At 41.6% G+C, this 23,277-nt stretch overlaps 1 protein-coding gene across 1 annotated transcript; it reads left to right on the top strand.

Moving 5' to 3' along the window:
* Nucleotides 1-1,039: 1,039 nt before the first annotated feature.
* LOC141944159 (cytosolic carboxypeptidase 3-like) lies at nt 1,040-21,662 on the top strand. Its single transcript, XM_074870263.1, is given in 14 exon segments — nt 1,040-1,151; nt 6,166-6,286; nt 8,881-8,985; nt 9,505-10,284; nt 11,812-11,974; nt 13,083-13,209; nt 13,733-13,759; nt 13,762-13,829; nt 13,989-14,068; nt 15,201-15,214; nt 15,217-15,286; nt 19,388-19,457; nt 20,640-20,697; nt 21,601-21,662. Coding segments are annotated over 14 exon segments (1,857 nt in total).
* The last annotated feature ends 1,615 nt before the right edge of the window (nt 21,663-23,277 follow it).

The following is a 23,277-nucleotide window of genomic DNA, read 5'->3' as shown; positions in this document are numbered from 1 at the left end:
CCTGTGACCATGCTATTTTACAAGGTTATTGGTACCTTAGAGTGTACTTAGGAAACTGTAATTAAACAGCCTGACCACAGCATATCCCAGGAGAAGACGCTGCAGTAAAATGGGAGCTGATAGGAAAATAAGCCCCCAGGAAGCCTGGCAGGCCTGGGAACGTCAGGGCCGCCTCTTTCTAAACCTGTGCTGTAGAGCAGGGTAGTGTGCTTGAACAGCACTTATCTCACAAGGACTGTGCAGAGTGGGAGTAGAGGCAGTGTCCTTGCTAACTCCTCCCAGCTCTGACAAGCTGGCTTTCTACAGAGGGATGGGTATGGTGTAGTCACTGTGTGAATCACATCAGCAGACTAAATGCTTTGTTGCAAATCAAAAATGAAGTGGTCATGAGACAAGCAATCTGGAAAATGACAAGTAGAAGTACTCATGTGACTCCTGCCTGGGTTTGTCAGCTGCAGAAATCCTTGTATCTTGACTGCCTCTTACACAGTGAATGGAGACCTGCGTGCTGTAGTACCTAAGCAAGTTACTGCTTGGTGTCACTCGCATGAAGACACTTGTTCCGTGACCACCTTCTGGCCTTTGCCTGGTGCAGACATTCACAGAATAACTTTCTTGCCTCAGACTGTACTACGAACCAGATGCTTCAGGATCAAGAGGGCTTACTGCATAGAGAAAATGCTCTCTCCTTTGCTGAAGTACAGCTGAGGTGGTTGAACTTACGTCATAATTCTATGATCAATTTTAAGTTCCCTTTTAATAGAAGTTCTAAGTTTAGAGTAATCTTTTTCAACCTAAAACCCCCTTCCTTTCCATAGCTTAAAAAGAGGGGGGGATATAATGAAGGCTTTGTAAATAAAATATGGAACTTCTAGCAATTTTCTTGAGTTTTTTGGCAAATAAATCTCTTGGGAGATGTATCTGTAGTCACATAGTTCTAAATACAGATGTTAACCACTCTTTTTTAGACTTGACTAACTGTCCCCTACTAGTGTGCCGTTTGCAAACAGTGCAGCTGACACTTTTTTTCCTCTTTAAGATGGATCTGGTGTTTACAAGACTGTCTGTGCAAACTGTTTCTGATAATCTTGGTCTCAGAGATGACTGGCATCTGAGAAGCCTGGATACAAGATGTATACGGAGCTTAAATGGTGAGCATATTTACACATCTTTAAAAAGAAAGTGTTACTGAAATTGGTATAGAATGCACATTAGACAACTCCAGGTTCTGTACAAGGTGCATAAACTGATCTCCTGTGTACTTGAGATCTGAGGAGGTGGCGAGTGGGCTTAAATTTAGATGTTTCAAGGAGTTGTGTGTTTAGATAGACCTGTATTTCGTGTTTCTTGGATCAGGGTGTGTGCACTGTTCCAGTTTGCCACAGAGACTGCTTCAGATGAATAGGCAGAGCACTTGGTAGAGAAGAATGTGTGGTAGTTCATAAAAAAAAATAAAGATATTTAAAATACCTGAAGCCTAACTTGCTCATTATTTAGCAGGGACTGGTTGAATTGTTCCTGGCTGTCGAAAGAAACCTGGCTTTCAGAATCTTCTAGAAAGGCCATATTAAAAATGGTTGGCAATAGTCTATAAACTGTGACAAAGCTGTTGAGGGCACCAGTTACCTGAAGGGATACTGAATGTTGTGTGTAATCTGTAATTTTTAACGTACTACAAAGCAAGTAATCCACACTTGTTTTCATAGATTTGAACGACAAATTGTAAGCTATTGATCCATCATAGCATAAAACAGACCTGTACCTGTTACTAGGAACTTCTGTACTTCAACTTTTTTCTTAGAGTTACCAATGAAATGCTACATCTGGTGCCAAATGAAGAGAACTTCCAGCTCACGCTCTGTGCAGTTAAACTGTGGGCAAAACGTAAGATGATTGTTCATAATCTTTAAGCTTTTCAGAGGCACCTCATGCTGAAATAATAAGACCATTAGAAGTACTTCAGCTTTGGATAGCCGTTTAAATTACAGTTTTCAAACAAAAACCTGGTTTTTTAGTTTAGATTCAAGGTCTGTCTATGGGGTAGAGTGGGGAGAAGAGGGGAGTGCCTACAAGACAAGGTGCTTAACTGCTTTTCAGGAACCTGACTACAGGTGATAAAAAAGCCAAGTATAAAAGCTTGATCTGTAAGGAATAAGAAAGTATTGTTTGTGCATGTGGCTAGAGCAAGTGCTAGAAGAATGGCAGAATTTTTTTCTTAAGGGAGGTTGGAGTGAAGCAGTAGCTGTAGCAGTGTAGGCAAATTTCAGAGTAGCAGTATTTTGGGAAGTGGTGTGGTAATGGTTCTTTCTCTCATCACTGTTAAGGACCAACAATTTTGGCCTCATTGCACTGCAATAACAACTGACTTTGAGGCTGAAGTGTACTGAGTATTCTATAGATTGGGAAGTTGATGCTGCAAATTTGAAGGAATATCCTTGGGTATGGAAAGACTGCAGGCTAACTCCAGTGTATCTGCTCTAGGACATGGCATTTACTGCAACCTGCTGGGATTTCTTGGTGGGGTTTCCTGGACAATGCTGGTAGCAAGAACATGTCCACTCTAGTCAAAAGCTTTGGCTTCTGCTCTTGTGAACAAGTGTCCTGATCCAATGTCGGGGGAGGTTTCGATACAATCCCAAGAGCGAGATTAAGACACAAACGAGGTCAAATGCTGTATACCCAAAACAGGTTTTTTATTATTAAAGAAGTGAAGAGGGGTAGCGATAGGACAGAATGGAAGGAAAAGGCAGAAATAAAGCAAGGATGCAGGATAGGGCTGCAAGAATAGTCACCACCATGGATCCAGCGACGTCCCGTTGGTCCTCAGTCTTCAGTTCTTCAGGGGTAGGTGCACACGAATCAAGCTTCAATGGTAGATGCACACTGAGAAAATTTTCTGCTGCCTTTTTAAGTTCATCGTATCTGCTGATTAACATATCTGCTCACCTTTAGTTTTTTTTTCTCTGGTCCAACAGGTTTTGTTGCATCTGGCTTCAGGGCAAGAACCTTTGCCTCTTGTCAGTTCATTAGCTATGCATGTATGGGGTCTGGCCTACACAATAGGGCCACAAACGGCTACAGGATGGGGCAACTCAGCACACGTCTGCCCCTTTGAGGCTTGTCTAAAGAGTCCGGACAATGCAACCGCAAAGAAGTGGGGGGGTGCATCCTTCAATACACTCCCGCTTCTCTGGGCAACATCCCCCAGACCAATTCACAGGCCGCAGCAGCTTCTCTTGGAGGTTTGCACAGACACAAGCAAGCTTTGAGGCAGTCATAGGACATTTCAGTCTCTCACACCACCCCGTGGCTCAAAGATTGCTTTAGGACCCATGGTGGCTTTAGGAAAGGAGAGCTGTTTAGAAAAGGCCAGAAAAGAGCATTTTATAATTCATCCAATGACATAATAATCAATTGTATAGAATATGAATTCATCCAATGAAGTTGTAATCAATTATATAAAATATGAAACAATATATAGCAAGGAGAAGAAACATTAACATGACAAAATCATATAGCAAAAGAAAACAGGGAAAAAATCTGTCCATACAATTCTCACAATTGAAGGTTTTGGCTGGTACACCACATGGATATATTTTAACATTGTCAAGTGATGAGGTGGCCATAAATTGCATATTTGTTACAACATGTTGAATTAATTGAATAAAGCAGAGAATAGTACATGGCAAAAACAGTAATAAGACCAAACCATGCAACAAATAAAACAACATTAATACTAACAATGATTAACAATACTCTAAACAAACATATAATAAAAGTAACAGTATCAATTAACAATAGTCTAACCTAACATATAACAAAGGTAACAATAACAGTATCAATTAACAGTATTTTAACCTAACGTGTTTAACTAAAATGTGTCCCAGGCTGGGCCTAAAGACATGCTCCCAGCCCTTGGGGATTGCGGGGAGAAGGTGGTTGTCCACAAAAACAAGTACGACTATGAAACGAGTTACATGGACACTTACAAGACCAACACATACATATCACAAGCGAAAGCATAACAAGAGCTACCAGAGTAACCGTCACAGAATTAAGTATCAAAAGGCTGTTGTCAGTTGTGGAGCTGAAGATGGTGGTCTGGCTTGCTGGAGCTTGGGCCTGCCTACGGAGCAGGAAAATCTATTTCCACACTCCCAGCCCAGAGTGCACGTGTAATTTAGACCTGGGTACTTTCATTTCGTCTTCATGGGTAGTACACTGCTATGCTTATCCCCAATAAGGTAGTGGGTTGTTATACCACCCTGTGACTGGAGTGGTGGCCATTGTAAAGAACACATGCATTTATACAACCTGTATGATAGATGGTGCCTTTTTACATATGGCACGAATCTGTTTAATGCCATCGGGCGAAGCGGTAGAGACAAATTGCATGTTTGATACAACGCTTTGAATCAGTTGTATGAAGCATGGAATCAAACAAGGTAAAAACACTACCATAGCCAAGCCACATAACATAAAATATGTTTAACCCACGGAGCACCTGGAAGCCATGAGAAGGGATCGAATTCCCAACCTTTCCAGGTCTGAACAGGGACATGGGCTAGTTTCCTAATCCCAGAAGTTATTTGTTTGACCACCTGACCATTGTCATCAATTTTTAAACAACAGTTTGAATCATTTAATTTACCACAAACACCCCCTTCTTCAGCTAACAGGTAATCGAGAACCATACGATGTTGGAATATTGCAGTTTGCATTTGCGTGGCCTGGTCTGCTAATAGATCCAGGCACGAGCGGTCTCATTGGTGATAATTTCTAAAACATCTTGTAATTGAATAATGCGATTCAAATTATAAATAGGTTCTCGAGCACCGCTAATCACTTCATTGGGGTTCCAGGTGGCAGGCCCACTGAAACACCTGCACTATATGGGTTTTATCTGTACTATTGGCATGCAGACAATTTCCAAACAGCACATCAAAGAACCGATCTCGCATTACTGCTTGACAACCTTCCACTGTAGGTTCTTGGTATGAACATTTTACCCAACTATTGTGAGTTTTACATGTGTTCGGTTTCACTTCCCTTGGTATTTAGAACAGTCACAGGGTCTGCAACAGGGGTCATAACAATCAAAGCCTGGGGATAAAGCCCATTCCCAAACACTCTCCCCGACTCGCACTCCTCTCTCTTTTGTCCAGTTAAGGCAATAAATACCTTTTCCAGGAAAATGGAGTTGCCAGGGATCAGCATCCTCAGTCCAGAATCTCGTCCCATTATGGACTGTACTCAAATGGCTGACCCACCATTCTCGGTTAGCACTTAGGAGAGCCAAAGCCTCCCCAGGAGCTGAGGGAGAGGAGAACGGTCACCCAGAGCAGTTTCTGCGATGATAGACAATACATCCTAAAAATATTAATAAGACAATGAACATCAATACTATACAAGAATTTAAATTTACATAAGGATCTCCCGTCGTGGCTCAGGATATTGTTCTCCATGGGGTCTTACCTGCAAGAAGAAAGAAAAGCATTCTCGGTTCATTTTGAGAACTGAAAGTGGGTTATAATTGGAAAGATGGAATAATCCACCTTGTATTAATTTTGTGCTCTTTTCCATGAGCATCTTTGGCTTTCCAAGTATACTGCACGGGGGTGGAGGTGTGCCACCTGCGAGTTGTCCTCCAGGCCGGGCAGGAGGCGACGGACCTCGCCATCCTCCTCAAGGACCTGGAGACCTTGTGCGGCAACATCTGCCAGTTCTGCACAAGTCGTTCTAATTTTTGAGTCGGGAGTCCATCCATCAAGTCCCAGGGAATGCCTTTCTGAAGCCCTAAGTGCCACAGTCCCTGTCGAGTTAGGGGCCTCTCAACAAGTTCTTCTTTTTTTTTCAAAATGGTAAGAGCTATTGTTTATTTTAATTTGCAGAAAGAAGTAACACTTCTAGAGGTAGTTCTTCATATAAGATTTATGTAGGCAACATTGAATCCTACCCTGAATTACATGGCAGAGTTTAAGATGGATGGTTTCTGGCTTTTCTTATCTAGGGAATGGCCAAATCCTGTATTGCTGACACAACCCAAAGACAGCAATCTTAATTTACCACTATAGGACCCTAGGGTGTGTAAACATTGAATTCAGAAGCCTTTAAACGTTTTTCTAACCTAAGTTGATGCTAAGCACAGTTGTTTTACCATCCCAGGTGAACCCCTCAGACCGGTACCGTGTAATGGGGATCCTTGCCCCAGGCTCTCTACAGCAGAACTCTACACTCAAGGGATCTGCATCAATGCCAGCGGTAATGGGAGAGGAGTTCAAACATGGTAAAGTCCTTCCTGTGCTTGTTAACTGGTTAAAAAGTATAATTCTTGCTATATGAAACCACATTATCTGAGTTGATACCTAAGCACAACTCACAAGTGAAACGATCCTGTCAGCATAGTGCTTTTTGCCATCAGGACCCCAGGTGGTGGCACAGTGCCCCCAGTCTGCCCGGTGACCTGGGACCTGATGCTGGGGACAGGGGGTGGCCTGGGGGTCCCCCACTGTCCCCATGTCACCCCCCAGTGTTCCGGGACCTTTCTCTGGGGACAGGGGTTGGCCTGGGGGTTCTCCGCTGTCCCCATGTCCCCCCCTGCACAGTGTTCCCAAGTGTCCCAGGACCTCTCTATGGGGATGTGGGGTTGCTTGGGGGTCCCCCAGTGTGTCCCCCAGTGTCTCCCAGTGTCCTGGGACCCCTCTATGGGGACAGGAGTTGGCCTGGGGGTCTACCAGTGTCCCCATGCGACTTAGAGGTCCCCATGTGTTCCTCGGATCCCTCTATGGGGATGGGGGGTGGCCTGGGGGTCCCTCGCTGTTCCCATGTCCCCTCAGCAGTGTCACGGGACCCCTTCTATGGAGACAGGGGGTGGCCTGGGGGTCTCCCAGTGTCCCAGGACCCCTCTATGGGGACACAAAGTGTGGCCTGGGGATCCCCAAAGTGTCCCTGGGGGTCACACAGTGTGCCCATGTGTCCCCCCCCCAGGGTCATCCAGTGTCCCCAAGTGTCCTAGGACCCCTCTATGGAGACAGGGGGTGGAGGGGTCCCTCAGTGTCCCTGGGGATCACCCAGTGTCCGCCTGTGTTCCCCGCCAGTGTCCCCCAGTGTCCTGGGACCTTTCTATGGGGACATAGAGGGTGGCCTGGGGGTCCCCCACTGTCCCTGTGGCCCCTCCCAGTGTCCCGCGATCCCTGTATGGTGACATAGACGGTGGTCTGGGGGTCCCCAGAGTGTCCCTGGATGTCCCCCAGTTCCCCCATTCCCCCCCCCCAGTATCTCCCAGTATCCCCCAGTGTGCTGGGTAGGACCTCTCCAGGAGGGGATGACAGGTGTATGACCTGGGTGCCCCTCAATGTCCCCTAAGGGTCCTGGGACCCCCTTCCCCGACTGTCCCCCCCCGGGGACCCCCTGTTAATACACACGCTGTTAATAACCCAATAAACTCCCAGTGCCTCCCAGTTCATCCCAGTGCCCCTCAGTGCAGCCCTGTCCCTCCACGTCCTGGGGCTCTTGCACATGCACCAGGGCTCTGCAATTGTGCAAATGGGGGTTTGCACAAGTCCCAGGTGTTGCACCTGCATTTGCACGAGCCCCAAACATGGCATGTGCTTTTGTACAAGTCTGAGCATTGCACAGGCCTTTGCACAGGCTCCAAACTTTGCACAAGCATTTGCACAAGCTCCAAACTTTGCACGTGCTTCTGCTCACATGTTTGTACAAGTCCCAAACGTTGCACAAGCCTTTCCCCCAGCCCCAAAGCTTGCACAAGCCTTTACACAAGCCCCAACCTTTACACACTGTGGTGGTTTAGCCCCTGCCGGGGTCTGAGACCACGCGGCCGCTGCCCCTCCCCCACAAAGGGAGTGAAATACAAAACCCCAAGACTGAAATAAGGAAAGGTTTAATACAACAATGCAATAGCAACACAACAAACAACAGCAATAACAATAACAGTAATAGTGATAGCAATGAACAGAGCAAAATAGCTACCAAATACAGCAGTTTGAAGCACGATGTACAAAACCACGAGTGCACCGCGCTCCGAGCCAGGAAAATGTGACCTGCCAGGATGTGACGTCCGCATGGTATCTGAATAACCCGGCTAGAGCTTCCCCCCCCACTGCTGGGGAAACTTAACCCTATCCTGGTTAAACCAGGACACACGCCCACTTGCAGAAGCCCCACCATTATCCAACCCTTTGACCCCCACCCAGGGGAGAGCAGGGGTTGGGGTGGACCCAGGGTGGGACCAGCTCCATTAAAACCAGCAGCTCCCAGTTCCCCGCTCCTCTTCCTCCAGCTCCCAGTGCCCCTCCCCGCTCCCACTGATCCCCCCAGTCCCAGTCCCCCCCTGCCATGCCCCTTCACTTCACCCCGCTCCAGGTCCCCACAGAGACCATGGCGGTGCTGCAGTGGGTCTGCTCCTGCCTCGCCCTCAGTGAGTAGCTGGGCGGTTGGGGATTTGGCAATTTGGGGAGGGGGGGTGTTTCCCAAATCCCCCTGACCCCCCTTGGCCACCCCCACACCTGCTGGGAGGAGGAGAGTCTTTCCACCTAACTCGGTTGCTTTGTCTAAGTACAGAGTATGAATTGTCCATTGCTCATGCAGAGAGACACAGGCACCTCCAAGACAGAGTCAGATCTTAGGCTGGCTGAAATCTGTAAGATTAAGTGGGAATGATCTGCAAAATCTTCATATAATTTCTTTTATGCTTACCTAAGATATGATTTGAAGTTCAGCTCCATGAAGTTGCCTGTTTCTAGAAGACATATTCAAAAGGATGCAGGCATTCTCTAAAATGACTCAGACTGAAATGAAAGAGATCTGTTGTGCTCCTTCCCCTAGCTAACAAAAACTCCTGCTTTATGTATTCCGAAGTGAGAGATCTCTACCCCTGATGCAGATCGTCCATCAGAAAGGGGACAACACACTGATCTGCGAAGCACGGTTTGAGAGTGGGAATTTGCAGAAGGTGGTCAAAGTGTAAGTGTCTAATCTTTTTTTCTTTTATTAAGGTGGAGTTATCAGAATTCTTATTATCAGCAGCCTGCTATCAGTTTCTGAGCAGGATGTGTTACTCTGGGTTTGTAACTTGTTTTACATTAGTCGAGTAAGCTTCAAGAGTAGTTTCAGATAGCCTTCACCTGAAATGGTGTAATACCCATTCCATAGCACTGAATATTTTCTATAGGTGATAATCACCCACACAAACTCAACACCTTTTCTTAAGCACTTGCTTTTAAAGCATAATGTGGAGAATGTTTTTAGAAGTCCTAGTTATTAAAAGTCCTAAAGAAGACAGCAGTTGCATTATTGACACACTCGGTGAGATTAGGCATCTTTTCCTGGCAGCTGTGTAGACTTTGATTTATGACAGTGTAAATCGGATTTCCACCTGATTCTCTGTGGGATGCTTTGTCATGATACTCCACATTATTTGACACTGCATCATACAACAGTGCTAACCAGCATCACAGCTCTTTGTCTTCTTTCTGCCTACAGCAATGAATTTGAGTACCAGCTGATCTTGCGCACCGACCTCTACACAAGCAGACACACGCAGTGGTACTACTTCCAAGTAAACAATATGCAGGCAGGGATGCCATATCGCTTCACTATTGTCAACTTTACCAAGCACAACAGTCTATATAAATGTGGCTTGTGGCCACTGTTATACTCAGAAGCCGATGCTAAGAAACACAAGGTTGGCTGGCGAAGGACTGGAGATGAAATCAAGTATTACAAAAACAATGCAGGCCAAGGTAAACGTCAGTACTTCTCACTCACTTGGACGTTCCCGTTCCCTCATGACCAGGACACCTGCTACTCTGCCCACTGCTGTCCTTACACCTACTCCAACCTGCAGGAGTACCTGGTGGCCATCTCTAAAGATCCAGTGAAGTCCAAATTCTGCAAGATTCACATCTTGTGCCATTCACTGGCAGGAAACACAGTGTGTGTTTTAACTATCACCAGCCCCCCCAGAAGTGGCAAGGGCACCAAGAAGAAGGCTGTGATACTAACCGCAAGGGTGCATCCGGGAGAAACTAACAGTTCCTGGATAATGAAGGGCTTTCTGGATTACATTCTTGGTAATTCAGACAAAGCTCAACTCCTGCGGGACAATTTTGTCTTCAAAGTGGTACCCATGTTGAATCCAGATGGTGTGACTGTGGGAAATCACCGCTGCTCTTTAACTGGTCAGGACCTGAACCGCAAATATGGATCTAACATGAAAAAATTTTATCCTTCCATTTGGTATACCCGAAACATGATCAAAAGGTAACCTCATTTTCTTTCCCTTTAGAATAGATGATTTTCCTTTCCACTGTCTCTTTGTTAGTGTGACTTCTCTGTGTCCCTTACTGTTGCAGTATTGTTTACATCTTTGCCCTGTACCCAACCCTTTCTGACCATTTTGTTTACATTCAGTTGCATTTCAGAGTGGGTTATTTTTTTCTTCAGTATTGTGCAGGTTTTCCTTTAATATACTTTCTCCATTTCTGGTAATAACTTGTATCTCCAAAGTAAAAGAGTTTTCATCAAAATGTTTTCAGCATATTTCTCCCCACTATCCTCTGCCAAAATCTACTTGTCAAATTCCTTATTTCTTTCATTTTCTTCTTTTCTGGCATACAACCATGTCCCAGAATGAAGCTGGGTTCAGAATAGATCCCAGATGTCTATTTGACAAGATTGCCAAGTTTGCTCTATGTTTTGCTACAAATATATTTGATTTCTTATGCAGACTTCCAGTCACAGACACATTGGTACTCTGGATTTAAAAGTAAACCTTCAGGTATTAAACTAAACCTTCAGCTAGTAAACTAAATCCCTCTGGTTTAACTTCTGTAACAAATTAATACAAACAAGATTTTTGTGCAGAAAGCCAGTGTCAGTACATTTAATGTTTTTCATCTAGTTACAGCCTATTTTTAAGAAGATCTGTGTTCTTTCAAATGAAAGAACATCTCTCTGTCTTACTATATAGAGACAGCCCGCACTTGTGAGTGCCCTGTAATTAATACTAATTATGTCTGCTGATGTGCTACTGACCTTCAGTCTCATATTCAGCTACTGTCAGCTGAGACAGATACGTTTATTACTGCTTCCTTCTTCATTCCACCATGGATTTCCAACTTCTGCCCAGAGTAAAGCCCCAGGTGACAGCTGTGGTGCCATTGCATCTTCCCTGTAGAGCTCTGCTTTGACATGAATTGGGTGGTGCGGGTGTGGGTTGCTAAATACCAATGTGTCTACCTGCAAATTTTCCTTAAAAAATTAATTAAGCAATAATACATTGCAGAATCTTGTCACATCATAAAAATTGATGTCTCCAGTTTGATAAAGGAAAGAATAATCACTGCCATTTATGCTTCAGTCTCATAATTTTATAGCATCAACATTTTACAGCATCAGCATTTTATAGCATTCAACACCTACAATAGTGAAAGAGCAGCAGATAAGAATAGTGGGTTCCAGCTGTACAACATGCTCATGTATACATCTACAGAGCTGGATATATATAACTGAGCCTGAGAGTTAGAACAAACACATGGACAAAGGGTAATGATGCGTACACTCATATCTTATTTCTGTGCAGTAACAAGTGTTTTATTCTGGAGGGAACTGAGCAGTTTGGCTTTCATCTAGCACACTAAAGGTTTAACTTAGAGCTCAGAATATAAAACTTTTATTGATTTCTTGTTCTTTAGGTTACACATGAGCTTCAGTGTAATGTATTAGACTAGTTTCTGAGGTGGAGAAAAAAAACCACTTTTAATAAAGTCTGTGTCATCCATATTACAGAGTGATGGGGGAACATGATGTTCTCCTGTATTGTGATATCCATGGTCACAACAGGAAACAAAATGTCTTCATGTATGGTTGTGAGAGAAAGCAGCAAGCAAAAGCACCATACATGCATCCACGTGTCTTCCCACTCCTGCTGAGCAAGAGCTGCCCAGATAAGGTAAGCAAATGTCTAGCTAGAAATGTTCTCACCTGAAAATTCAAGCACTGTCTGGGATCCCTAATTTTTTGTTAAGGTATCACATTTACTAAAAGACCACACTTCACCCAGTAAAATAATCTTCAATTGGCTAAAACTAGAAATGGTACAAATATGAAATTTTAACTCCTTTGAAATTCCAGCACTCCAAAGAGTATCCTGCTGAACTGGGACATAAAGTTAGCATTTTTTGAAGATTTTTTAAAAGAATGAAGAAAAAAGGAATATCAAAGTAACATTATTTTAACAATGTCAAAAACTAACATTAAATATTGTGTACTCCTATATTAAATGCAGTTTTAAAATACAATATTGTAGAATTAAAAACAAACAAGTAAGCAAATAAGAAACTAAAGAAGAAAAATGTTTCTCCAGGTTGAATCCTTTTGAAAACTTATTTTGAAAATTGTGTCAAAATCACCATGTTTGTGTAAGATAGTTCAGGGAAAAAAAAGAAAAGGTTTAGTAGGAAATGATGGCTTTTAACATATGTCATTTTCCAGCAAAATCTGACTGCAATAAGCTTCTTTTGAACCAGAGAGGTTGCAAAGGCTCAGGAATAAAACAACACACAACCTAACCTACTAGATGTCATTGCATACTTGCAGCTAATGCCGTTTTCCTCCAATATCAATAATGAGGTGGTTGTGAGCTCCAGATCCATATGTATCAAACTGTTGGTCTATTAACTCATGAGAGAAGAGTAGGTCCAACTTTTTAGTAAATATGCATGTTCGTATATAACAGGATTTATGGTAACTCAGCTGGTCAGCTCTCTATATAGGATCATTCAGAACCAGTAAGTACAGCCACATAAAAAATTATTTGCAGACGTCTCAGAAATCCTTAGAGTAAAATAAGCTTTTAATCAAAGGCCTCTTATTTCACCTATATCTCCATTATATCAGTAATAAAAGTATGCTCTGAACTATGTTATGCAATATTCAAGTAGAGTGAAAACTCACAATTGTTTACCTCGTACATAAGATTTAAAAAAACATGCAGGGTTAAAATTAAATTATTGCATCTTCCTATTTACTTCAAAATGTAATGCTGTACCTGTTTTAAGTTCTCATTCCCAGACTGCTGTTTCAGGGTCCAAAAGAGCAAAAAAGGCACAGGTCGAGTGGTAATGTGGAAGATGGGCATCAACAACAGCTACACTTTGGAAGCCTCTATCTGTGGCTCTAAGTTGGGTGAGACAATTCCCTGTAGCTATGTAGTAGGAATCATCAAACAAGACCTTTACTTTTGTTTTTTCATGGAAAATGGTAGCTTGAGCTACCATCCCCTTGTTGGTGTTCTGTCTTATTGGGTAGACATGAATGATGATTTAAGAAAAGAGTTGAAAAAAACACTAAAACTAGGGCATTCACCTAGGAACCTTTCAGGCCACCGCTAGCATTATTGCATATGTACAACAACATTAGTAGATGGCAAATTAAAAGCAGTAACTAAAGCCAGTTGTATTTTTAGGAAATTTTGTAATAGGTTATAGTTATAGTTAACCCCCTCTGAGTGGATAGATGTGTTCATATAGGCAGAATAATGATCTGTAATCATCTGTATAAAATTCCGACAGTCATAGACCTTCTAGCATCTGTCAGTGAAAGGTATGTCAGTTTGCAGTCAGCCACAATCCTGAAATATCACAGATACCTAGCAGTCAGCAGGATGACTGACATTTTTATTTCTGTCTTGCTCCTACTGATACTGCAGGCTGCAGACAAAGCACCCATTTCAATGTGAAGACTTGGAGTCAATAGGACAGCATTTCTGTGATGCTCTTTTGAACTGCTGTGTTCATAACAAGGAGGTAAGGGAAGTCCCCCCTAGGCTTTTCTCCTGCCTCAGTTCATCCACCTGTGACAAAGCATATACTCTATAGGGTTGTAGCAATAATGAAACTGATAATGTCTTTCTTTAAGCAGTAAACTAAATTTGTGGTGTTTGTTATTATTATCTGTGCCTGAAGGAACATGAGAAAGTGGTGAAACAGCAAGCCAGGGTGAACTCCAAGGTCCTCAATTCTGATGTGTTAGACTGGGATTCCAGGTAACTTAGAACTATTCAGATATGCCATAATTTATTACATGTTTTCTGCACCTCATAAAGACTGTCAAAGTAAATGTTAGAAATATTACTAAAATTAGACTTGTAATTGTCACACTCTTTGATTTAACACTCCTTAAAAGATTGCATACAAATCTTGTATCCAAGCCTTAATAGCCAGTTCACTAGAAGTAGAGCTCTGTATCTACCCCAGGTGGCCTACCTGGGGAGAAATGAAACTGTGTTGGTACAGAGCTTGGTCTACTGCATCACTTAAATCAATATGCTTTTTTTTCAGCCTTACCTTTTGCAGAGCAATCTAGCCAAATATAAGTTATATTGATTGGTTTTGTGTAAGTCTAATTTCGTTAACCATGGAAGATGCCAGTCTGATTCCATTTAGCCAAAGGGGCTAAGTTCAGGGTAACTGATAGCAGTGCAAGAACCTGTACGCTGACCAAACAATACACCTGTTAAACATGATCAGCTCCTTCTGTGCCAGTGCTGACTGTGAGTGACTGCAAGATCAGTTGTGCAGGTGCTTTGTGAGAGGTGGACATTTATGTGTTATGAAGAGCTGTGGCCCTATGGTCATTTATTAGGGAATAAAACTTTTGTACATTTCTTTTTTGGGGAAACCAGAAGGTTGGATCTATCTCATCAAACTATGCCCAGAGTATAGAAATCAAGAGCTGAGCTTCACAACTGATGCTGAACTGCAAGGAAATAAAAAGAGACACAAGATCTTGATGCATTATCAGAGAACTAGGAGAAGGCTTGCTGGGAACAAAGAGAATGATGTTATGTGAGAGGATTTAGGAGGAGAGTGAGAAGGTGTGTGAAGCAGAACTAAAAGAAACCTAGGTAGAAGCAGGAGGTGCCATCTGGATAGATCACATCTCTTTCAATAACCAAGCTTTCTCTAAAATGATGATGCCCACTTTTTGCAGGTTAGATGTAGGTCTGTAAAATTAAAATGTGGATCTGGAAGACAGGCATGTGGAAAACACATTTATATCTCTACAACTAGGGCTACTACAGAAAACACCTGCTAATGGTTGGAATGAAGATTGCAAAATACTGTTTGCAGTCACCAAATTCAGAAATTAAACAAAACAATTCTCATCTTTCACAGCAGCCAAACTTCTGACACCCGATCTCCTGTGACCTTGTTGCACACCAGATAAAACTATGCACCAAGGTATGCCGTGACTTTTTCTTGTCTGTTTACATCTCTGTCCTGAATTCCACTGGGAAAGAATCACCAGAGTTTAACAGGCTCCATTTTGAAGAACCTTAGGATTAAGTCAGTCAGAATAGTAACTAACAAATCAATAGTCTATACAGTCCAAATGAACAGCGCAGAGCAATAGTATTAATTTTCCCTATAGCTTAACCCAGATTGTCCAGAAGGTGGTGTTTTTGTTCCAGAAGAAGGTGGCTTTCTACCAGTCAGGTTCTGCAGTACAGCTGAGTAAGCAGACCTAGGGTCAGGGTGAGCAGGAGGAGGGCGCCAGCTTTAAGCTCAAGAAGTATGATGCCCATGTGCACTGGCGTCAGCCATACTTTGCAGATACCCAGTTCAGGGTGTTCAGGGGTTGTGTTCTCCCCTCATGGATGCAGGCAAGTCATCACACTGCTGTTAAGTGCTGTCAGCATCAGACTACCCCATTGCCTACTTCTAAGCTCATAGGCAAATGTAGCCCCAGATTTAAGAAAGTGCTTTCACTGGAGGGCAATGAGACATTTTATTTTCCTGAAACCTGTATTTACATGTTTTGTGGAAAAGAATGGGTTGAAACATGGGTTTTGTCCTTGTTTACCTGGTGTTTATTTTTTTGGTGCCTGTGATTACCATATTACTTAAGACATTTCCTGTAGATAAGCAAACCAGACTTTTGTGAGTGTATTACTTTTAGAAAGCTTGTGGATGAATTTTAGCCAACAATAATAGTTCCTGTAAATTGTTGCTTCCTGTTTGTGACATAAATACAGTAAATAACCAACAACAAAAGGGGAAACTAGTACCAAGAGTGTGTACAACTGAAGTGGCCCCTGTAACACTTTGCAAAACATGCAGATAGGCATTTCAGATGACTGGGCTGATTGACAAATTGCGTGATTTGGAGTTTTAGATCTAGTTTCAGAGATGACAGTTTGAAACATGATGCAGTCAGATAAGCTCTGGTGAGTGCACTTGTGGTGAGGGAAGCTGCCACAGATCGCTTCATGTGCTCTGTCCCTCCCTGGAGGCATTTGTCCCTGGAGGAGTTACATGGAGCACACATGTTTGTGCAAAGTCCTACAGTTCTACTTAGTCCCGCTGTCACCCAGAGTTTAAGCAAAGCTACTGGGTTTTGTATTTCGGGAAGGTGAAGTCCAGACAGACTTTCCACTCACCCAACCCGCTCGGGGAGTAGTAGTTCTGATGGAAGGGCTGTGAGGGTGCTATTGACTTCTAATGTTTATCCACAGCTTGAAAGTTCTTCCCCTATTCTGTTCAGTGCTAAAGAACCAAGCAGGAATTTCCACAACTGATGCTATGGTATTTCCAGGACTATGTTGTTACAGAAGGTCAACCATAGTTGCATGAAAAATCTCTTTTGCACGGTACAAGGACTGGCAGCAGAGGGTTGGTCAAAGTATGCAGGGGAGGGATGAGTATTGAGATATTTTTTCCTTAATGTACTCTCTGTCTTGTTTGTTCTTATAATGCTGCCTTTGGGATTGAGTTTATTTATATGTGAATGATAAATCCACATGGGCACATTTCCTGGTGCTGGATTTAAAAAAAAAATATTCCTGAAAACTTTAGAATGACAATGGTAAATGGACCCTAAAGTTAGTAGCATTTTCTGGTTAACACCAAGTATCCTGGACCTTTTAGTACTTCTCAGCCCTTCACGCTTTTTTGCCCCACCTTCTCTCATCTAGCTGGCCAGTGCATGGGGGTGTGAGATGGGACTGACAGCTCTGAGGACTGGCAACTTGAGAAAAATTTATCTAAAACTCTGAGCCTTTCCACGTCATTTGCTAAAAATACCCTTGTTTGTGTCTAAACACTCACCATGCCAGTCAGTGGGATTGATTCCATTTTTTTCTGATGTCCATAAGCACTGTTTCGGTGTGGTCTATAAATGGTACATAAAAGCAAGGCAGGCAGGTTTGCCTGATGTGTGTGACTAAGCTGTAGATTGAGCAGGCTGCCACATAACTCTCATAACTGCTTTATCACAAAACATCTGTGCATGGTGTTCATCCCAGGGACTGGGATTAAAGGCCATACAATGAGATTTATCTAGATGACATGAGAAATGTGGAACCCTGTTGGATAATTGTGATTTCAGGGGACTTTCAAGCTCAGAAAAATAACAGGAGGGGTGTAACACTGCTTTAGATAACTGAAGTCCAAACAAACACAGAAGACTACTGGAGAAAGTTAGGGTATTGTTTCTCGTCCTTTTAGTTTAGTCTTTAAAACTGGTAGACTGGCTTGGTAATATACAAAAAAGAAACATCCAAGAGCCAAGAACGGCAGGGGTGCATTCCTAGAAACACTTGAGTATACAGGATCCACACAAGAGCATTTGTTAAAGCTTAATTACTTCAGGATCTCTACTAAATAATGCATTAGCATATTCCTCATCCCAACAGGCTTTTCACACGGTGTGATGAGTCATTTAACAATCACTTTCTGTCCTCCCTTGTCTCCTCCTGCCACATTCCTTGCTGTGTATTTCTTCCACTTGTATACCTCTGATGTTCAGCCCCTGCTGTGACCTGGTTTAACACACTAATCTGATAGGAAGGAAACCCAGCAAAAAGAATGACATGGTTCTCTGCTGGGTAATGAGTTAAATCAGGTCACACAGGATTTTTATTTTTTTTTGAGCATCAGAGTCAGTTTAAACAATGGAGAAAAATACTAGCTAGGAGCAGGGACCAAAGTGGCAGAGTTTGGAGTGGGAGAGGCTGGACCAAGGACAAAGGAAGAGAGACTTTCTCCTTCAGTAGCAGGAAGCCCTTAGGAGATCTCAGCAGTCTGTGAAACCACAGCGTTAGGTGATTAGTCGAACCTCTCCATTTTAAAAGTGACTGCACTTTAGAAATTAGTCACTAATTTAATAAAGAGGAGTCTTCTGCAAGCAGAGATCCCTCTGGGTACTGAGCCTGTCCCATCATGTGCCTGTCTTAGGAGAGGATGAGCATGTTCAGGATTGAACACAGCTTTGGCCACCTAAGAGCCTGATTCTGTAAGGCTATGCCTGCCAATACCTATGAACACACATTGCAAAACTATTAGTTAAGTGGAGCTTCACTAGGTCCTGTTGTGTAATTTCTGTGCTGAAACATAGACAAAGGCATCTTTCATGCAATGAAAATGTATGAATTGCATCGATACATCTTTCATGCAATGAATTAAAGTGCTTTTGCTGAGTGTATACTAGGAGCAAAACACGTCAGAGTGATACCGTTGCTGTGTAAAGAAAGAAAATAACAGCAGTTTATCAAATGAGTTTGAAAGAACAGTACATCACAACTCCTGCAAGAAGTTTCTTTTGTTCTTTTCCCAAGTGGATCTACTTCAGTGACTAATTAAGGTTATTAGATCAAAAGACTTACCAAATTTCTGTGGTTGTTCTCAATGGAAGTTTTTAAAGGCATTTGAAAAAGGTGAATAGCAAGGAATATCACAGGTTCAGTAGAGTTTTTGACAGAAATTCATGCTGGAGCTGTATGTACCCCTCAAAGGCACTTTGCTGATGTTCAGCCTAGAAAACTATATGACCCCCAGGTGTAAAATAGGAACACTGTTATTGTTGCCTAGAGAAAGCAAACTGTCATCCGGAAAGAAGTCACATTAATATTGTGATGGGTGATATTCTTTTTATGTACATAAACATCATAATGCTGGCTGCTTTATTAATGTTTCATTGGTTTGATAGGTAGAACAGTACTTCCCAAACTTTTTGCATTTTATGCCAGTCTTTCTTTTCAGAAGCCCCAACAGCGGAAAAACAGAGCAGTGGCAATTAATACTACTGAGAAAGCATGGCTGTCCAGGTTCCCAGACTAAAAATAAACAAGCGATATTGAGCAGGAAGTGAGGTTCCTTGTCAATATGATATGTTTGTGTCCAGGTTCATAAATATTTGCTGTACAGAACAGCATAAGGAATTCAATCTTGAGCAGCTTGCTTGCATGTGTTCCTTCTGGCATTGTGATGATCATGTTTATTTGCAACTAGTTTGGGGTTTTTTTATTTTGTAACTATAATATTCCCTCATGAATTAAAATGGTTACATACTATTTTCTGTGCAGAAAAAAACCCAAAACATCAGGAAAACATTTTCACAGCATTGCTAAGAACAGAAGTCATAAAAGCAAAAATGTATTTTTCATCCCAGTAGAAACATGTTGTGCTCTTTTTTTCTGACTGAAAACTGATATATGACAACTTAATTCAACTACTGTAACTTTAGACAAAAAATTTTGTCACCAAAAGCTGCTGACCTAGAATGCCCATTGCTCTTTATTGTCTGTTTAATCTATGAATCAACACCAACATGTCTGGGGCAGGAAAAAATGGTAAAATTATGTCTCATGAAAATATTTTTTGATACATTTAGATCTTTCTGTCAAGGAATATGCCTTGGAGCTGGAGATTATACCAGCTGTTCTTCAGTATCCGAAACTACTAACACTTCACTCCCTCAGCTGGACCTGTTTCACTTCTAGTTTCATTGAACAAGATTTTTACCAAGTCCATTAAAACATTTTCTGTGGAGTTTTCCAGTCCAGTAGAGTGCTGTGAAGAGGAGAGAAAGGGAAAGGTCGCAGGACGTTCTAGGGAAACAGGCAATAAATTTTTTAATTAACTTGGGGTCATTACCAAGCCCCAGCTCTGAAATACTTGTGCTGGCAATATCTGTAAAGCTGCATCATGCCCCTTCCTACCATTCAGAGTGTATGATTCAGTACTCTGCATTAGCTGGCCTAGCAATTACCATGAGATTAAGTCTACTAAAGCGTCATTGTCAGAATAGTTGGTATAAGATCTAATCTTTTTTAAAAACATGACTTCTCCATTATTGCTGTTCGGCATTCTACATAACTGTTCGGAAAATGTGAGCCTCATTGTAGTTGACAAACACTTAAAAATCCTAGATGAAAATGGTGGAGTCTAATGTTATGTTCCTACTTCCACGAAAAGGAATTTAACAAGTATTTTTTACAATGTTGAGCACCCAACAGCTTGCAAAGTGAACCAAGTTGATGAGTTTTCTGAGTTTTTGAAAATCAGGCCAAATACCAAATGCCTAGCTTGCTTTCTGGTTTAAAAAAAAAAAAAAAAAAAGAAAGAAAAAGGAAAAGCCTGATCTTTACATGTTAACTGTTTTCCCACTAGTTACTGAACCCTTACCAAGCTTCCCCTGTCCTAATCTGGTGGACACTCCTTGAACAAGCCATGAAGTGCCTTATCATAAAGATGATAATACCTTCTTTTTGTCATTGTATCTTTTGGAACTTAATAATATTAATAATTTGTTCATGTTTCTATTCTGTTTCACAGACTCAAGGCATTGAAACTCAACATAAGATATTTCAGGTACTTGACCCAGTGAAAAAAGGTAAACTTTATACAATAAGCCATTTTTTTTTCTATAATCTCAAACCTCATTAAAGAGTCCTTTGGCTGGGATTTCAGTCAGTCCCAGCATTTGGAAGAGCTCATTTTTCTTTAGTTTTAACTGTCTTCACATTATTACACTCTGCTTTACTGATTGGGAACAGTCTCACTGGAGAAAAACTGAACCTGAGGCAAATTCCAGAGAGGTGAAAAAATATTTGTTCCTATTGGCAGTAGGGCACACACATTTGTAATAATGTGATGATTTGGTACAGAGAGACTAGAGGAGAAACATTCATTGAAGTGAAACAATGCAGCCCAAATCCTATGGAAAATTTGGATCAACCGAAACTTTTTGGTTTCAGTGCAGACAAAATGAAAGAAGCAATATGGAGGCTAAGGAAGCAGAACAAGAGGACTTGTGTCATTGCAAGCACAAGGAAATCTGGGAAAGATTTAGGTGTCAAAGTGAACAAGTAGCTCAACATGAGTTATCTTCATACTGTGCCACAAGGACAAATAGAGTTTTTGCCTGTGTGAAAATAGGAGAGAAAAGCCATCTTGACTTCAGACTAACACTGAATTACTTTGACTACTTCTGGTGTCATCATTATTTTAAAGAATGTTTAAAAAAAGAAGAATGCAAAAGAGAACCCATTAAAGTATGTGAGAACTGGAGACAACCTCTTGTTGTGACACTTAAGAGAATTCAACCACTTTATGATGAAATGAGACTTTATGGGATGAAAATTGTCTCCTAAAATACAAGGATATTCTTCAGTAGAGTATCTGAAAGTAGCAGAGATAGCTTCAGTCCATGAAAAGAAAGCATGAGAAGCTGTGACTGGAATTGATGACAGACGAACTTGCATTAGAAATAAGAGATGCATGTTTTGGCAGGGAGTCAGAACACCCGTTACTGCAAACTCCAGGAGATGTAGAGGGTTCTCTGTCCTGCTTCAGTAGAACACACAGTCTACAACAGGGCCCACAGAAAACTGAATGAAACTGCTAGCCTATTTTTCATGGTAGGTGAAAGAGTTATGAAATGATCTGTGGTTCCTTCAGGCCTTAAAAATCTGGTTTTCATAAACTTATAATTTTGATGTTTCACATTAAAACAGAATAGGCTTTTTACAGTAATGTAGAGTTTATTCCATCCAGGAGTTTAAGGTTAGGGTTTGGTAGAGTTTTTGGTAGAGTTTTAATAGAAAACATTGCTGTGGACTGAGTACTGAAAAGCAATGGGATTTGTTATGCTTAGTGTCAGACTTTGGGCTTCACAGATACCCACAAAGCCATGAAACAGCCCACTATCAAGCATACAAAATCAACAAGGTAATCTGTGAAGAAAGTATCAAAGTAGAAATGTCCTGAATAGAAAGCTACCTGCCCTCATCCCACAGTGCCATAAGTCAGCATTCATTGATTTTAGCCATTATTATAATTTTTATTTATTCCAATAAACACCTTCGAGCAGTGTTAATTACAACATTGTGTCACATTTCTTAGATTCTTACAGCATACATTATTGGCAAAATTTTGCAAAGCTAATATACATTTCTTTTCAGTTTTGACATCTCCTACACAGTTAAACAAGCCTCATGAAATATTGTGAGAATTGCAAAAAGTAAAAAAAAAGGGTTCTTCTCATTGATATAAGTGCTTTAAAATCTTTTCCAGATGTGATGTCAGCAAATTATACAGAACAGTACTTCAGCCATTGTTTTCATGAGCAGAGATCTAGAATTCCTGAGTAAGGACTGGATGGGAAATATTAAAGTAGTCATACATATTATCTGTGTTTTAATATAGATCTGTGAGTTTTACAGATTCATAGGGAGCTATCACAGATCAGTTAAACAGTGGAATGTGAGAACATATTCTCTGTCTACATTAAGGATACTGGAATTTATTCTCAGGACGATCCTTATTCATGTGATTTTCACACTTTGGGTGCTGAAAAATCTAACAATGTCATGCTGTAGAGATACGTTTTAGTAATGACTTTGTGTTTGGTTCTGAATTCCTGTCTTGTTTTTCTCAGACATGCACCCAGAGCTATTCTACCTTATGACTACTTTGGTTTTGTCTTGGAGAACTTAACCAGAAAAAAATAAAGTATCATGGGAGCTAGAAAACTAACAGATGAGTATCTGGTTTGTGAAAGGGTTTGTAGGAAGGATGTGCCTGTGATAGGAGAGGACTGGATTCACTGATTCGCAGGAGGGGATCCTGTTTTCTTAGTCTATTTTTTGAAACTATGTAAATAAAACTGGAAGGTTTTCCTGTGTTTTGCCTTCCCTACTTTATTTTGGCCAGGTGTGTTAAATATTATTAATGATGTTCAGCATCAACTATATAAAGTACCTCTTTGTTGAGAATAAAAGGAGCTTCAAAATGTTGTAAATATTATTTGTGTCCAAGGGACATGCCTCCCCACACACTGTCAGACCTGGTTCATCTCACCCATTGATCATGGGCCTTACCCGGTAGTTTGCTGCCTCACTGTACCTGTACATGTACAGATGAGGAATCTGCAGTGCAGCACTAAAGCCAGCTGCAGCTAACCTGGTCCATG

This window comes from Strix uralensis, chromosome 5 (assembly GCF_047716275.1).
Source record: "Strix uralensis isolate ZFMK-TIS-50842 chromosome 5, bStrUra1, whole genome shotgun sequence".
Lineage (NCBI taxonomy): Eukaryota > Metazoa > Chordata > Aves > Strigiformes > Strigidae > Strix > Strix uralensis.
The sequence above is the reverse complement of the archived record's forward strand: the minus strand, read 5'-3'. Positions and strand labels throughout refer to the sequence as shown.